The following is an 18,263-nucleotide window of genomic DNA, read 5'->3' as shown; positions in this document are numbered from 1 at the left end:
TGAAAATGCTGTTTGGTAACTCAAGCAAGATAGCATTTTTTTTTTCTTTTTAATTTCCTGAAAAGCAGTTATTTTAATTTTCCAAAAATGTGCTTCAAGGATTCAAAGTGTGTTTATCATTTAAATAAAAAAAATCTAGCCATGTAGGGCAGATTGGTGGTTTTATTATTATTATTATTATTATTATTATTATTATTATTATTATTATTATTATTATTATTCCATTTAGAGTACTGGGTCTATCCTAGCTGATAGAAGGGAATGTATAACAGCACATAATTTAATATAAATTTAAGTTTTTAATGTTGGACATATATATATATATATATATATATATATATATATATATATATATAAAGGGTAATACTGTATATGAAATGCCTGTGGCTGTGCAGCCGTACTTTCCTGCGTTTGGTTTCTCCTCCATACAACAGGTTGACGCAGTGTGTCATTCGTGTTGCGAGACCGCCACCTTGTGGAATGAGACGTGAACTGCAGCAATATGTTGCATACGCTTCACAGGACAACTTACGACTGTCCGGGACGTACGCGGTTCTGCGGTTACGAACGTCGCACAATGAATGCGTCGTCACGCGGCATAAAAGCACGCAGTTACCGGTGTAGTTTGAGTTTGTCATTAATATTATATTTAAGGCCTAGAAGTGGTTTTCTCTTTATTCACTGTAATTATGACATAACTAATTCTAGACAAGACGAGAATAATAAGAATAGAGTTTGCATGTGATGGACTCAGTGATTAGATTAACAATATCAATAAGATTTTTATAGTGCGTATAGAGTGTTTTTGTTAGCACTTAATTGCCTCACACCAAATTATGTATATTAGTAAGACTTTATGTAGGCTATTCATGTTTGAAAAATATGTACATATACTGTCTCCCACGGGCTTTATTTCGATTGAATTATTCTTATAATCAGCTACAAATCAGTGTTTCTTCAATAGGGACACTAGGTGGTAGCAGAGTCCAACATTTAAGACCGCAACCAATCTGTTGGGAGTGCCCAGCATTTCTTTCTCATGTTGGCATCTGCGTGATTTAAGCCTCTTCCATGTTTCACATTTTGTATTAGTATGCTTAACTTTTGCATCAGTAATCATAAAACGAATTTGAGATGAACTGGATGAAGAGTGAACTCTGGTTTTGCACCTGCAAGGGATTGATCCCTGCCTTGATTTGCAAAAGTCTGCGAGGAATTGTAACCCACCCTCTAAAAACATTTGTAACTGTCTATAGATGCCACACGATGGCGGCAAAGGACGGAAGAAAGAAAAAAAGAAATTAGCATAGCTGTTGGTTTTTCTTGTGGAGCAAGGAGGCGTCTTGTCAAGGGCATCAAACGGAATTCCGGACTCAAGATATAAAAAGAAAAAGAAAAGAAAAAAAGGGGGGGGGCGCACACGTTATTTTTTGTACTTACCCTCTCACATATATATATATATATATATATATATATATATATATATATATATATATATATATATATATATATATATATATATATATATATATATATATATATATATATATATATATATATATATATATATAGTACAGTTTATAAGACAAGTTTTTATATTATTTGTCTCTGTCTTAGTTTTGTAAAACGTAGAATTAAAATCCTTCCATGACCCCCGCCAGTGGGGAAATTATGGTAGTACGGCAATATCTGCGGCAGATTGTTACAAACATAAACGAATGAAAATACGATACACCGTATTGTTGAAGGATAGAGTGGCATTTGATTTTTTTTTTTTTTTAAATAATTTATTAAGTATAAGCAGCAGATAAAACCGGAAGACATTTCATTTCTAAGTGACCCTAAACTTTTGAACGATGGTGTGTAATAATTGACATGCATGAAAGGAAGCCCAATTTTGATATTTTCTAGGGAACTGCATACTCGTCGCGTCGTTCTTGGACGTAAAGCTATAAAAGGTTTGAGGATAGTGACGTCACATAACGACGCGTTACGTAAACTTGTCGTTTTCACACAGCTACCACCTGACGTCACACTTAACGATGAAAACACACATGCACAAGTAAATTGGGTGACGGAGTGGTTACCGTCACTTGCCTTCGGTGCAGGTTGGCGTCAGTTCGCTTGATATGTGTGTGAGTTCACCAAAAAAAAAACAAAAAAACAACAACAAGCACAAGCACTTGAAGGAAGGGATTTGCGAAAGCGACTCTTGTAGTCCTCAAGACCACATTACCCAGAGTGCACCGGGGGCCAAAGTTGCCGCACCTTCAGTCGGGAGGGGCGAGCTATCCTTTTACTGGAAGAAGACGCCACACCACTCACTCGCCGAGACTCGTCCGCCAGGGAGGTGACGCCACCGGCACGCGTCGCCGGTAATCACAAGTCGAGCCATTTAAGCGGCAGTTTACGTTATCACTGTGAGCCAGGCAAAGAGGCGAGCCTTGCCCGGTTCCTCGCGGCAGCAACAGGGCGCCCGAAAACAGCCAGCGAGATGTCCGCGTCGGCTCCAGCCCGGAGCCTCGAAGGGAAGAAGCGCGACGGCCGAACCGCGACGCCGAGCCTCTTGGGCGGCCGAGGATGCGAATGGTGACGAGGCGGCGGAGTGCACGACTACGAGGCGAACGGAGAGGATGTAGCGTCGCCGCCGCGGCTTTTCCAACTAACGTCCGTAGAGTAGAAGATAGATAGCCGAGGAGGAGCTAGCGTCACTAACATTTTACATGTAAAGTTGCTCCGCGGAAGGGCGACGGGCGGGGGGGAACTGTGGAACCGAAGCCGCCGTGGGGGGAAGTCTCTTCGGTGCGGGAGAGTTGTGGAGATCCAAGATGCTACGAAGAAGCCTCAACCGACTGGTATGTATTCAAGTGTTGAGTGTGTGAGTGTCTTGACACGCACGCACGCACGCACGCACGCACGCACGCACGCCCACGCACGGGGGTTATCTCATGACACCGCCCGCTTTGGTTTGGACCCAAGCTAGCTTGAAGTGCTCGGAATAATTTGTTTGCTCACAGCTGTTGGGCTCACTCGGCCGTAATTGAGCCCCGGTGGCGGCTGGCTAACTGCTAGGCAAGTTCACGAGAGTCAGTCAGTCAGACGACAGTGACGACACACTGCAACTTGCTGCCCCCCCCCCCCCCCCACACACACACACACACGCACACGCACACGCGCAGGAATTCCTTCAGCTGTCTCGCCAACATCTACTGAAGTTATCATATAAGTTGGTACATGCTGCACAAATATAGAAAAGCACTTTTGACTCATCTGCTGGCTTTTCTGTGATTTTGCTACATTCCAAAATGCACATTTCAGGTTTTTTTCCCCTATCTATAACAGAGGTGTGTCATTTGGAACTCCCAAAAGGCACATTTATTTATTCTTCATTCATTCATTTCATACACAAGTTAACCCGGTGTTCTCCACATAATTAAAAATACATTTAAAAGCATTTACAAAAAAAATGTTAAGACATTTAAAAGTAGCTAACTGAAATGACTTAAAGAACGTGCTACTCAGGAAATAGATTTAGACGAAAGTGTACATTTTGCCGTCACCGGCAACTCGCCACCTGTCGCTCTTTTGCCGTGAATTGCGTGAGAACTAGAAGTGCAAATAATGCGCTAGTTAATGTGTCCTTGCTTGTGGCAGAATGGTGAGTCACCCAGAAAACGTGAGGTTGAATCCCACTTTGTTGTCTGTACACTTATTTTATTTAAAACAAATACTCCAATTTCTTGATGGCAGTCTATGTTCTCTGAGGGTTCGGCTGATAATGCTGGTAGCAGCGCATCTTTGGGGCAAAACTAAATAAAATAAAAAATTCAGCTCCACGAGCATCCCAAAGTATTAAAGTGAAATTCAGCGCTGTAGGAAAAATGTGATTGTGAATGTATTAAATCAAAGTTGCACATTTAAAGAATATCAGACCTCATAAAAATTGTACGGCTTGTAAATATAGTAAAGTATGACTCCTTCAGTTGTCTTGCCAACATGCAGTAATACAACTAAGAACATACATCTCTGTATTGCATTTGCATGGTGTGCTGTTTCTAATTTGTGTTGTGGTCCAACTAAATGCATTACAAACAGCCCTCAGTAATGCAGCACAACCACAATCGGCATATTGTTCAATTAATACGTCTCTGACAATCCTATTAGCTTTTTGCAGCCTACCTTTTGAAGTCTTAAGAAGACCGCTTTTCTCATGGCGGTCTCACAATCAAATATGTGATTTTATAATAACTTAAGGAAAATCGGGAACCATATTAATCAGCCAAGTCTGTTGCACGCACATTAGTAGAAATTAAGTCACACTGTCCGTTGTTGTATATGCAGAAACGGGCACTAAGAAAATGTTGATTACTTTTGAGCTGTTCTACAGACAAAACAACACAATTGGTACCTAGTCTGCTAGTAACAAAAAAAAAAAAAAGTTAAGGTAAGATAACTAATCTTTTGTGTCACCTCGAGCGATGAAGCTCTTGCCAAGGTTGCACAATTTGCATTTGGACTAAAATGATCAGGAACAATATGCCTTAAATGCGCATAAAACTTCAGAGTTGTAATTGATGTCACACGGAAGCCGTTGAAGGCAAGTATATTGTTTTATTGTTGTCATGTTTTATATGAACTCATTCACAGCCAGTCATTTTCAAAGTTTGGAGCAGTTTGACTGATCTTTCAAGACCCACAGAATATTGACATTATGAGCGCCCAACACACCAAACAAAGTAATGGACTCTCTTCTTTCACTAGAAATGAAAAGTTCCTTTCCACATTTTTCTGTTCTTTGCTAATCAGTAGAAGAAGAGCATCTGGGACGTGACTTGACTTTGCCATGAAAGCTAAGAAGTTGTGTTTTTCTACGTCTTGATGTGTTCTTGCACTTTTTTTGACCATTGAGAATGTTCAAATGTGACAATGAAGAGTTCATGTAAGGTGACAGTTTGATGACCCTGTAATGAGTGATTTCAATTTAGAATCACAAATTGTTTCAAATCTGAGGAAGTTGAAGGTCAAGTAGGATTTGGGGAATGGATTGTACGCAACCCGAAAGGTTCTGTTGTATACACTTGTGATATCCACTAAATGTTTTTGTGAACCATCGACCCCTAAGCACTTTATCTAGGAGTCGTTGTCGCTTGACTGCCTGACTTGAACACATTGCACCCGTTTCAAAATCTTGTCAGTTAACGCTGGTTTGTGGCGTTGCAGCATGCAACCTCTCTGACATATTGGCACTAGGGATGGAACGATGTAAAAAAAAGAAGAAGCTATAAATAAATATTGGGAGATGGGAGCACGATAATGTGTTTTTTTTTGTATAGAATAACAGCAGGGACAAAGAAATAGGCTTGGCCATGTCATGTCATGGCGCATGTCATTGTCACGTGCTCCAATTGGCTAAGTATTATGGTCTGTTGTTCACAATGCTGTGTTTGGCTGAACTGGGCAAAAAGTTGACGGAGCTGTTGAGAAATAATTACTGGTGTGACTGATTTATGACAGTGATAACCGCTGCGGTGGCCAAAACATGCCTAACTAAAATCAAGCTGCACTAATAAACTAACCACTAGAGGGTGCTATGGATGCCCAAATTGAACACCACCTCGTCTTTTTAACAGATGTGCTGCTTTTAATATCCTGATATGACGACGACAATATCGTGGCAACTTTAATGCCGCGGTATTGTTTTATTGATTTTTGTGATATTGTTGCGTCTTTAATTGGAACCACCACGTTCCTGACGTGGCGAACGTTGCCTTTCCCCTGCTTGTAATCGGGGACGAGTGGGCTCAATTGTGAGCTAAGCTCCCTCGTTATCATCCTCTGCCGCACCAGTAACCTGTTGACACCAGCGGGCCGAATGGTACGGCGTCTGTGAGCGAGGATAGGTGATAGAATAATGATTGTGTGTGACCCTGCGCCCGGGCGCTCTTTTGAGTCTTGCCAGGTCAGCAAGCGGGAGACGATTGCTGCTGTACTTTCCCCTCACCGTCAGCTGTAAATAATATTTGGTGCCGAGACCTCAGACATGGATGCACACGCCGCCGTTATTTCAGGCTCCTAAATCACACCAGCCGGTGCTTACCCACGGGAAGGAAAAAGGGCGCGCGGAGGGGGTGGGGAGGTGGGTGCGGGGGGGGGGGGGGGGGGGGCATAAGTGCTTCTACCAAACGCTGTCTCTCTTCACTTGACTTTCACTTCTTGATTCTCTTAGCCACCAAAGGTGTTTTTATTTTTTTGAGAAGCATTTAGGATGTCTTCGAGAATGAGCAGGAGTCAGGACTGGATTTTTTTTCTTCTTTGCCAGGCAGTTGTGTGGGGGCGGGGGCGGGGGCGGGGGCGGGGGCGGGGGCTCCAGAGGTTGTAATGCTCTGACAGGAATGCAAAATCCCACAGTCGCCTTTGATGTTGGTTCAAGCCCTTGAAGGCAGCACTGTGTTCACTGAGAGGAGGAGCCTGGCGGAAAGGCGATAGTATTTCATTGCAGGAAACCCGTCACCGCTCCACGGAGAACACGCCAAAACACAAGACCGTGGATCATCCAAGGTCAAACGCAATCTGTTTCAGGAGCTTGTATTTTTTAATCAAAAATCACGATGATGGAAGTGAATCTTTTCCAGGTTCAAAACACTTTTAGGAAGCGATCCGCATTTGCAACAAAACCGTGATCTGTTTTTGAAACATTTTCAAGAGCTGGAAGAGTCTGACTTGATCAAAAAAGTTCAATTGAAAGGGAATATTGCATGTTTTTTGCAGCATTAGTATTGCTGAACTTCCCATTTCTGATGTTACTCTTTCGACCACAAACTATTTGAATCACCAAGAAGTGATGTAATCATCGCTGGTTTTCTGTAGCTTTTAACAGCTATCAAGTGTAAAATGAATTATTCGGGCTGCAACAGAGTGCATAAAAGACAGAGAATGGCCGAAGTTTAGGACCATTTTATATTTCAAAAAAATAAGATAAAGTGCAGTCGAGCTCCCGGACACAGTCACAAACATCAATAGATAATTTAATGTAGCCTACCGCCGCTAGTTAGAACATATTGTAGTCTCTCTTCCCCCCTTTTTATACGATTACTCGAACAATCTATGTGATCGTTACAATAATCGATTCTAAAAGTATCCAATAACCCTGCTCCCAAATGTCTAACGTGGCCCGGCAATGGTAAGTGGCATCATATGCAACTATGAAATGTTAGTGAACTGACTGAGTACTTTTAAAAACAAGCTCGTCAATTAATAGCTCATCAATGTCAAGTTTTCCCCAAATGCTTGTGACACTCGTACCCAGAAGGCCTTGCACTGCTTCTCTGCGGATGATGAATCAAATGCTTGGAAACCGATCCCGCGTGAATGCACCATGACGGTCCACGACAATGATAATTGAATGCCTCGCGTACAGAATCCAATAAAACCAGTTTATCAAAAGTGTCAGATAATTCCACTTTTCGCATCTCCTCATTTGTCAGCAAGTGGAGGAAGCAGACGCACTTAGTCTTCATTTGTTCCTGTCCTTCCTCACTACAGCGCCGTGAAATGTGTTATCAACCCAAAGTTGCACACGCAACTTATTATGCATGACAAGTGTTGACATGCAAAGTTGCAAACTACATTTGCATAATGAGGTGATTTTTGTCCTGTATTACTCTTGGGACCAATTGGGTTTTGTTACAAAGCAGCCTTCCCCGAACCCTGAATTTAATCCACGACAGAGAAAAAAAATCTGTTTAGCGCATTTTCTTTGCTGTCAATATGAAAAAAACAGTTTTTGAATAAAAGGATGGAAATTAAAACATGTTTTCCAAATCTGATTAATGGACAGATTAATCGATTATTCAAATAACCCTTAGTAGCAGCGCTAATGTACACACTATTGTTACACTGTAGTGAATAGCGACCCTGAAGTTGTTGCATAAATTGGTGTTTATGAGTTGTACAAGTTCCGACGGATGCAAGGCCGTGAGGTATTTGAATGTGATTGGATGAGTGAGTCGTGGGGGAAGGCGAAAGTAAGGTGAGCGAGCTTGTGTGCGGAGGCGAAAGCGTGCACAGCAAGTTGATAACCAAACCATTATCAAGGTGTTTGCACCTGATTTTGAAAATCAGAACATGATCAATAAAATTAACAATTGAAGAAGCTCGTACTTGAAAGTGCATCTTTTTTTTTTTAAATTGTTTAATCTGCGACACTTTCATTTGCTCGCGAGCAGCTAGTCGCACCTGACGGAAAAAGACGTAGCGAGTAATTTATCGGCAGGTAAGAGAGTAGAGACAATAGTCCTTGAACAAACCGAGCAGTTAATTTCTATGAGTGTGTCTGAAGGCCGCACACACAGTACGAGACAGGACCGTGTGATTTATTACTCCCTTTTTGATTAGGAGCGACGAGTGCATATCGATTGTCGCCGCTCAGTTTAGCCGCCGTTAGTCTCGCGCCGCGAGCTAGCAAGCCCGTCGACCTGCAAAAAATCGTTCATTTGTTTCCCTTCCTTCCTGACTGCGCGGGTTGCCTGCTCTCGGCTTCAGAGCAACAAACGGGAGGAAAATGTCACGTTGTGGGACCACAGGCAGTGCGAGTGGCTGGTTGTGCGGCGATGAAATATCGTGAGGGGCAGCCTTGACTCAACACAGAACCTTGAGTGAAACCAGTGGGTGGATCTTTATCTTGCTTGATGGACAGGCTTATAAGAGGACCGTCAGCGTTGTTTCATTTTTTTTTTTAGTTTTGGCAGTCATCCATTTCTGTTGAAAAGTGAGGTTGAATTCTCAGTTTGTACATCTGAATAATTCAGCTTTCTTCATTTATTTTGAATTATCTTGCACATGGTTCCTCCCGCCTGACCCGCCCAGCCTCGCCGGGCTTGTGGCACTCCAAATGCGTCCTCGTCATCCATATATGCATAAAGGTTCCTCCGGAGATTTTCTGCCGCTCGCTAGAGTGACGTGAAGAGAATACAGACACGTCCGTGTGTATGTGCTTGAGGTTTTGTCAAAAAAAAAAAAAAAAAAAAATTGCCACCTGAAATGATAGCGCGCCTGGTGAGAAGAGAGCACTTAAACGTCCGTATGAGGATTTAACGAGCGAGTGGCAGACAAAAGATCGTACCCCGTCCTATAAACACACACACGTATAGTCAACAGCAGACGATGATTATCTCCCATTGCCATTTTTAGGTTGTCGCAGGAACTTTACTTAAAAAAAAAAAGAAGAAAAAAACATCTGTAGTCATTGAACTTGAGCTGATTTTGTCCATTGACGTCTCAATGCCTTGTCTAGAAAGGATTTTATTGACGAGCAATGACAGAATGTAGAGCTGGTGACATTAACATAATGAATATGGAGGATCGCGACCACCGTGTTGTATTGTTCTTACTGTAAATGGCCATTTGTTCCGAGAGTGATGTTGAGGCTCACAAATAAGAAGGCAAAAGTAGCTCACAAACCTTCATCTAAAGTAGCTGAACGTGGCGACTTGTCGCATACAGAAATAGTCCGGAGAGCGCAGGCACTTGGTTAGAAAAAAAACATACTCCATTTATGGCCACACGACTTGAAATTCTCTTTAATTATAGATTAGAGTGTGACTAGACTGCAGCTTGAAGTCGCAAACTGGAGATTTTTTCTCCACAAGAACACACAACATTTTTCACTTTTGTCAGTTTTAATTCCCATGAAGCATGTCAAGAAGGTGGCAGATGGCGTTGTGAAGGTGATGCGAGACAAATCCTACCGATTCGCTAACCAGGCCTCAAGCACACAGAAAGGAATGCTTGAAATTAAACGAGTTAAAAGATAACTTGCCCACAGTGAATATAAATTGTCCCATAGTTTGTGCTAGTCAGCTATTTAGTACACGTTTCTATTTCAGGCACAGCATGCCGTCAGTCAGAGAAAGTAAACATAGGCCTGGGTCAGCATACTATACTTTTCTTGCGGGTTAAAATGATGCACTTTTTTTTTTAATGCATTGCCATATCTTCACTTCACAAATGTTTTATTCATTGTTACAGTACATGGTTTTGTCCATTTTTTTTGTGGGGGTCTGGGTCATGGGAATGCTTGGAGACTATGCCAGCTGACTTTGGGTGCGAGGCAGCAGCGTACTAGTGTTGCAGTCAAGACCACACCAACCGAGACCAAGACATTACAGAGAGTATGGAGACCGAGACAAGACTTTTGGAAGTTGAGGCAGAGACAAGACCATCTTTCTTTAACATAACCCTTACTGAGTTATTATTGTCTTAAAACTTACTTTAACATTTATATACTAGGGCTGGGCGACATGTCCAAAAAATTCAGTACGATTTTAATCGATTTTAATCTAATAAACCCAACAAGCATTTATTTAAACTAAGGTCTAATTTGTTCAAAAATAATTCCTGTGCAAAATGTTCAGACAACAATAATGTGTACTGATTCAAAATTTGTTTTGACATCAACTTAACCTTAATAGTTTTTTCTTAAATGCCACAATTAAGTTGTTGGTAGCTATTATAATGTCTTGTAAAGCACCCATCCAGCATTTTGCCACAAAAACGTTTGAATGTAATGTAACATAAGAACAACAGCTTTTTTTTTTTTTTTTTCCAAAAGCCAAAATTCTATTTCATGATTTAGAACATTTTCAACGATTCGATTTTTAACATGACAATGTATCGAATTAATTTGATTTATTGCCCAGCCCTACCATATACATATTTTAATGTATGGTATGTAGGTGTAGTGTATGTATTTAAATGTGTTTCAGGGTCATAGTTTGAAGTTTGTGGTTTAACATATGCAATTATGATCACTTTTAGGGTAGTTTGTAGCCCTTTGTGGTTGGTTGTAAATGGCAAGGGTCCACTGTGATAGAAAATGATCGTCATGGTGTTCGGTTTAGGTGAACGGTATGAGATTTTTTTCTAATAGGTTTTCTGGTGAGCTAACAAATACACACACACACGCACGCACGCACGCACGCACATACACATACTCACCCACACACACAAAAAAAAAAATATATATATATATATATATAAAAAAAAAAAAGAGCAATGATGATGACATTTCCGAATGAACAATACTGAGCTCTTAAAAAAAAAAAAAAGAAAAAAAAATGATCGTCATGGTTTTGTCATAAACTGCGGTGATATTTCTACAGTTGCCTTCCCACACACAGCAGGCGAGTTGCCCAAGTAGCGTCAGCACAACGCCAACCGTGTCTTTTGCGAGGCTTTCCGAAGAACAATTTGAGGAAGCGGCTCCCCAACGCAAGGTCTCGTCTTCCCCCCCCCCCCCCCCCCCCACAGTCACCAGCGAAGGACTCGGTGCGATGTAGGCCAGTACCAGCCCATGGTACAGAACACTCAGTGTCTTGTACAGCTGCGGGGATTCTCACAGAACAATGAGCCTTTGCCCGTCAACAACAGCTCCGTAGGATCAGGCCTCACTTGGAAGTTGTTGCGGTCATCAGAGTTTGCAAATGGCAGAGTAGCCTCTGATATGGGCTCATCGTGCTATGTCATTGGCCAAGTTTTTGGGGGGGGGGACCAGGATGGAGATCAATTCTTTCTAATACTGCCGGGTAGTGGCGTTGACGTTCTATCAAATTCTTGATTAATATTAATGTGGATGATTATTTAAGCGGGGGGAGTGTGTTCATTAAATTGCAGTTACTTTATAGTTCCCCGCCATTGATCCGTTCAACTGTCAAATTACTTTTTAATGCCGACGAGTACATTTGAAGACACCCAAAAATTGCTTTTGTGGGTCACAACACACACCAATGTATTATTATTTTTTTTTTTGTGTGCGGTTAATTTAAACTCTAGAATATTAGAAACTATTACCTATGAAATGATCTTTGTGCTACCAATTAGACCGTTAACTTGTTTGTTGCACGGTAAAGACGACAACGGGACAAATAACTTGCATTAGGTTTTGATATCTTTGAGTTATATTTACGTAAAAAAATGAAGACGTTACACAATGGTTTGCCTTAGTCTCTCAAGCTCGCGCGCGATTGGTTGTGTAATCCTATCTCCTGTGAGACTCGCGAGACAAGACAACAGTATCTACTGGGGATAGGAAATGGCACAATCGGCCCTGGTAATGCTTTTGTACCCTTGACGCCTCACTTTTGTACCCTGTGGGCCCAGGGAATTGTACTGCACTTGTCGTGGAGTGCAGTAATTAGTCCCATGGGGTACATTAGTGTCGGCCATACCCTTTTAAAGGGCGGAAATGGACTCCTCATGCACAGCAGAGTACATTTTGCCTGGTGCTTGCTAGCAGCTTGTTGATGTTTTTGTTTCTTTGGCGCTACCAGCATTATTGAAAGGCTGAATTACTTGGGAGTATTTATTTGGTTGTGTCAACAAGCCTCAAGATTTCCTTTTGGAAAAAGTTCAAGAACGTGACATGTACTCAAGTGAATGGCTGATGAGGTGGAGCAGCATGTGACTTTAAATCTGAGTAAACAATTTGAGAGATGAAGTAGTTCAAGCTAGGGTTGAGCATAATTGCTAATAGTGATTGTTAAGAATGAGAACTGAGTTAAAACCAGAAGCAATGACGTTTAAATGCCAAAATTAAAGTGCCATTTAGATCAAAATAGAGCCACATAGAGGTGTGATTTCCGAAACCCTACATGCATTTTCCTGCGAGTTGCGTCATCCCCTTCGTCCGCAAACATGTATGCGCACATGGTTTCTCATACGTCCCTGATGATAAAGCTTTGATTTGATTATTATAGAAAGTCCACAGATTAATATATTTACGTAAAAACAGTCCAAGAAAGATGAATTCATGAAAGCCAATGGTAAGCTAGCAGAACTCTTCAGATGCTGTTACGGATCAAATTGTACACAAACAAACAAATTGAAAACCGTTTGGCACAGAATGAACATTTGCAATACAATCCTGGCATCAAAGGAAACATTCCATTCCCATTCCACTAAAATAATAAAAAAAAACTCCAGTTGGCGATTATGGAAATTTGATTGATTTGCTCCAACATATGTTACATGTTTAGAAATTCATTTTCGATCCGTTTATGCGCCAAGTACAAGGTCATAATGCGGAGGAACGGCGTTTGCAGCATATCGGCTGTTCTCTCCGTCTTGTTCAAAGCGCTGTTTGTTGTGCACTTGCAGGCCATAAAGAAGTCCACGCTTAGATCCTCGGTGCTCTGTCCACTTCCTCAGACCTCTCACACCTCATTAAACGGGTTGAAGTACATTTCACCAGTGGATTTTCTGTGCAGCTTTATGGCACACTTTCTGTGCTTCTGGGCCTCCCACGTTCCCGCTTGAAAGCTTAACAAATGCACATTTTGTTTAGTGCCAGGATACTTTATGCATGCCCACTTTTACTCTCTTAACACTAAATTACACTCATTGTCTCGAGAATATTGTATGCTCCGCTTGGTCACGCTTGCAGAAGTAGCAGCTGTTATGAGTTGACAACACCCTTTCTCTTTCAAGCCTTGAATTGCTCCATGTCCATGAACAAACAGGAATTCACCGTTTTTTGTTTTTTTTTAAGTCACTAGCTCTTAAATGCATGCTTGTAATGTGTGACCATGTGCAACCTTGTCCAAAACACTCCACACCCACCCAATAAGGCAACACAACTCGCTTCCTGGATTGTCATTGTCTTGGGACATTCAAATCTGAAAATAACGCTTCCCCTGACTTGAGGTGCGTGAGTTGAAATACTATGTCACCTTCAGCTCATGAAAGTTCTGAAATGATTTGAATCAAAAGACTGATTCTAAACAACGTTCAGACTGCACATCTTATTCCTTCAGTGATGCCGCTAAGTCTAACACCAAATATATAACACCCAAAGTTGTACATTATAGAAGTGTGGTTAAAGTGACAAATACGCATCGGAAATGTCGGCCTACTTTCGTCGGTGGCGCTGACACACTTGCAAGCTGCCATCAAAAAATAGGTTGCCTCACATCTTGACTGGATGAATCTGAAATGAATGGAACTCCAGCGATCAATTGTCATCTTGTACTTTCATTTGACAATTCAATATTACGTTTAAGGTCTCATTAGTACAAAAATACTTGATAGTTTAAAGTGCATTTCAAAAAAATATGCCACGTAATCAAACCATTTAAAAAAATATTGTATTTTTTTATAATACTACACACTGATGTTTGAGACATCTTTGTAATGCATTTGGTAGAACAGTATAAATTGCGGCACGGTGGCTGACTGGTTAGCACGTCCGCCTCCCAGTGCAAAGGTTGTGAGATCAAGTCCGGGCTTCGGCCTTCCTGGGTGGAGTTTGCATGTTCTCCCCGTGCTTGCGTGGGTTTTCTGCGGGTACTCCGGTTTCCTCCCACATTCCCAAAAACATGCATGGCAGGTGAATTGGACACTCCAAATTGTCCATAGGTGTGATTGTGAGTATGGTTGTTCGTCTCTGTGTGCCCTGCGATTGGCTGGCAACCAGTTCAGGGTGTACCCCGCCTACTGCCCGAAGCCAGCTGGGATAGGCTCCAGCAACCCCCGCGACCCTTGTGAGGACAAGCGGTACAGAAAATGGATGGATGGATGAGTATAAATTGCACAAGTTGACTCAACACCTCTGATGGAATGTCAACATGATTAACAACCTTTGTCATTATTTCATCAGCTCCCAGAAATGTTTTGTGTTTAAATTCATTGTGATGGAGCTCATTTTTTTTTTGCTAAAGAAAGAGTACCGTGATTGTAACTAAACACGTTGTGAAATAAAGACCTAGTGTTGCAAGTCAACGGAGTCTGGGTAAACCTCAGAACGTCTTCACAGTGTGTGCATAATTAGATCTAAATGCAATTTGATAGAAAGTTTCAAGCTCACTCAGTTCTCTAATGCACCATTCATTTCTTAATTGGGAGCTGGTTACATGCTTTATTGAGCTAATTGGTTTGTCGCTGATACTCTTTAATCGAGGAACACTGTCTACTTCTTGGTATTGACGTCCGAGCGCTTGACTCTTGGCCGTGCTTGCTGACTGTGTTGGCATTGAACGCCGCTTTTTGACATCTGATGTCAAGGCAAATTGCAATCAGTTGAGCATTTCTTAGACGGCAGCTTTTCGTGCGTGCCGGTGAGCTCACTATTTTTAAAGATTACAATCAAAGAATGAATGCGGCCACATGACCCTCATCATATTTTACAAGAGCATTTGGGAGACCGTCGCCAAGACTGTAAAATCGCCAACTATGTGTCCAACGTAAATCTGTACATAAGAGAAACGGCCTATCAAGACAATTGACCCATAGTAAAGTCAGGTTTGTCACTATTGTATGCTGCTTTCCAGAAAACACAATAGTAAACGTGAAAAAAAAATATATAATTCTGGATACAATCAAAAAGTAGAGTCATTTCTCAGAACATTAGTAGTTTTGAAACGGACTCATTAAAAACGTGGTATGCCTCGAACCGATTCATGCCTAGTAATGATATATTGGAAAGTATCTTGTTTGTTATCGATGGGCCTGATTTCGATGTGACGATATCTGGTTCCAGGCCTCTTTTCCTCTTTGTGCTGCCATTGTGCATTTCCAAATGATTCCGCTTGAGAGCCGTCGGAATGGTGAGCTGCAGCGTAAATCCAACTTTCAAGCACCCAACATTTCTTGGTGAATGTCATCAGCAAAGTCAGACCTTGCTTATACAGCTTTTCAGCAATTGTGTGTTTAATCTATTTCAAAAGCCTGCAACAACCTTTTTGTTACTGTGGACATTAGCATGGCTCAAGGGCAAACCGTCCTCTAGAGCTGGCTGCAGGTAAAAGATCGGTACGTGTATATCAGAAAAGCCATTACTTTTGTTTGTGAGTATTTCAGAGCGCAGAGAGGAAAAATGATTCAGCCGTCTGATTCTAGTAAATGTACGCCAGTAGCCCTTTGGGATGTTGTTGTTCCTACTGGTGGCTAGTTGTGTTTTAATATAGAGGAGCAGAATCTGCCCATGTGAGCATTTCCGTTTTGTTTCTTCCTCTCTTGCCGTCTTTCTTTTCTCCCACTCTCCCGCGTTGATCCTCTGGCACCCGCCAGCCGGGGTCCATGTGGTCTTGCAGAAGGGCTTATTAATGTGTGCCAACCAAGATGGGGATGGGAGATTTGACAACCACACGGAGGTGTGAACATGGCCGCTTGCGCATACAGAGAGGCCTTATGCAAACATTCTGGCTCCTTCCTCTTGTCTGGTACTGTGAAACTCTTGAATGAATAAAAGCAATGTGATCTTTTTTTTTCTCCATTTATTTCACCTGTAACGCTGAGTAAATGGTTGCATAATATTAAATGGTGTCTGTTTTGTTGTCACTCTAGGATTTGCTTGATACTGAATTCCTGTAAGATTGCTGTCCAGGTTGCTCTCGCTGGCACCAGGCCACGATGAGATGTTCATCGTAATTGGCTCCCACAACCCAAATGCTGTTAAGCTTTATATTAGATAAAGCCGATTCCCCAGCTTGCCTTTAACAATTTTACAGTGACAATGTTGCCAGGATATGTGGAAACGTTGAGTATGAGTTACCAAAAGAAGCTTTGTAAGTTGTCGGCTTTGCGGTTGGAACTTAATGGCTGTCTATGGCAATAAAATATTTTTAAGTAAAAACTCCATTTATATACGACATTAAAAATAAGATTTGCACGTCTAATTTTAATATCATGGGTGATGTTTTTTTTTTTTTTTTTGCTGTTAATGGCACTTATCACAAAACCTACAAAAGAAAGCATTGCAGGTGAATGACAGATATTAAAATGTCATTTGTAAGAGAGAAATACTGCTCTGTTGTTATTGGGTAATTACAATACCTATACAATAGAATAATTTCTAATATACAGCCATGCATGAAGACATTTTGTATTTCTTGCCTAGTACAACTAAAAGGTACGTTTGCTTGGACCAATATTTCAATGACAACAAAAACGTGCCAAGAGAGTTGAATTTAAGAGCTGATCGAGCCATTTTCCAAAGGATTTCTTGATAATGAACAAAATCACTTCACCGGTTCATCAATAGCTATAGCATTAATTTGTATGCCCAAATGTGTGCTTTTAGGCAATTAATGTGTTCATTTCACGAAAACATGGTCTCATTTTTTGCTGTTGCTATATGATATTTTCTTGTCTCTTGCAGTAGATTACGTAATGAGTGTGTCCTCAATGAAAGTGACCAAGTGGAAAAGGTGTAGAGTAAGAAACTCTGAGAAAATGGTGCCTAGGGGAAATCCCTAAGCAAATTAGACGTTCCAAAAACAACACTCAAATCTTCAGACTCAATAAGCTTCTCTTTCCCCACACTTTCCTGTAACAATTTACATAACCAGTTGGACCAGCCCACTGCCGACCTCAAAATAGAAAACCCTTTTCTCGGTCTCTCCTTTAGTCTCTTGAGGCCTCCCTGATTTTATGTTTTTTGGATTTGTCGGGGTCTGGATGTTTCTTGGGCTGGGGAGGAGTTCTGGTGGGGGGGGTGTCTGGTCGGTGCTGGATTTCACCTTCCTTGGTTTTCTTTGGTCCCCTCGGGTCTCCTGGTGTTCGGTTTAGGTGAACGGTATGAGATTTTTTCTAATAGGTTTTCTGGTGAGCTAACAAATACACGCACGCACGCACATACACATACTCACCCACACACACACACACACACAAAAAAAAAAAAAAATATATATATATATATATAAAACTAAAAAAAAATAAAAAAAGAGCAATGATGATGACATTTCCGAATGAACAATACTGAGCTCTTACAAAAAATAAATAAATAAATAAATAAATAAATAGAAAACCCAATGCATAATGCACAAGGTAGTCCCGTAGTACATTTAATTTTGGTGCTCGATTTAATTGGTATTCATTGTGAGTCTTGCCTTCACGTCCTATATCTTCACCCTTTTTCTTATCACCATCTTCCACCCACCGCCATGCTCACTCCTCTGCTCCTCCCCGCAGTTTAAAGGCGATGAAAGAAGAGTAGACAGTCGGACTATCTACGTTGGTCATCAGCCATGTTCTGCCAGCGAGCCTTTCATCCCGCCAAAGTTTTGTGACAACAGAATTGTGTCGTCCAAGGTAAGACGCCACATTTAAAATGCACAGGACCCGCTCAGGTCTTCCTTACTGCGCAGTTTTTGGGCTGGACAGTTTTTCACTTCAAAATCAATAGTACAGCTGGAAGCTGGGGGTGGGGTGGGGGGTGTTATGTGGGCTACTGGGCTACATAATGTACTTTCGACGTGTGCCGAGGGGAAAAA

The 18,263-nt window shown here is 41.4% G+C and overlaps 1 protein-coding gene across 7 annotated transcripts in view; it reads left to right on the top strand.

The window, feature by feature from the left end:
- The first annotated feature begins 2,257 nt into the window (after positions 1-2,257).
- atp11c (ATPase phospholipid transporting 11C (ATP11C blood group)) overlaps positions 2,258-18,263 on the top strand; it is a 44,442-nt gene continuing 28,436 nt past the window's right edge. For all 7 annotated transcript variants that reach the window (XR_015095936.1, XR_015095935.1, XM_086084505.1 and 4 more), the window contains exons 1-2: positions 2,258-2,855; positions 17,962-18,081. Coding sequence is in view for 5 of the 7 variants with exons in the window: in XM_086084505.1 (XP_085940631.1) it covers positions 2,829-2,855; positions 17,962-18,081 (147 nt within the window). In the remaining 2 variants the exon portion in view is untranslated. The remainder of the gene's footprint in view (positions 2,856-17,961; positions 18,082-18,263) is intronic.

The sequence above is a fragment of the Leptonotus elevatus genome, chromosome 9 (genome assembly GCF_054856555.1).
Source record: "Leptonotus elevatus isolate MCC_2025b chromosome 9, RoL_Lele_1.0, whole genome shotgun sequence".
Lineage (NCBI taxonomy): Eukaryota > Metazoa > Chordata > Actinopteri > Syngnathiformes > Syngnathidae > Leptonotus > Leptonotus elevatus.
This window is presented reverse-complemented; position numbering and strand designations above follow the sequence as displayed.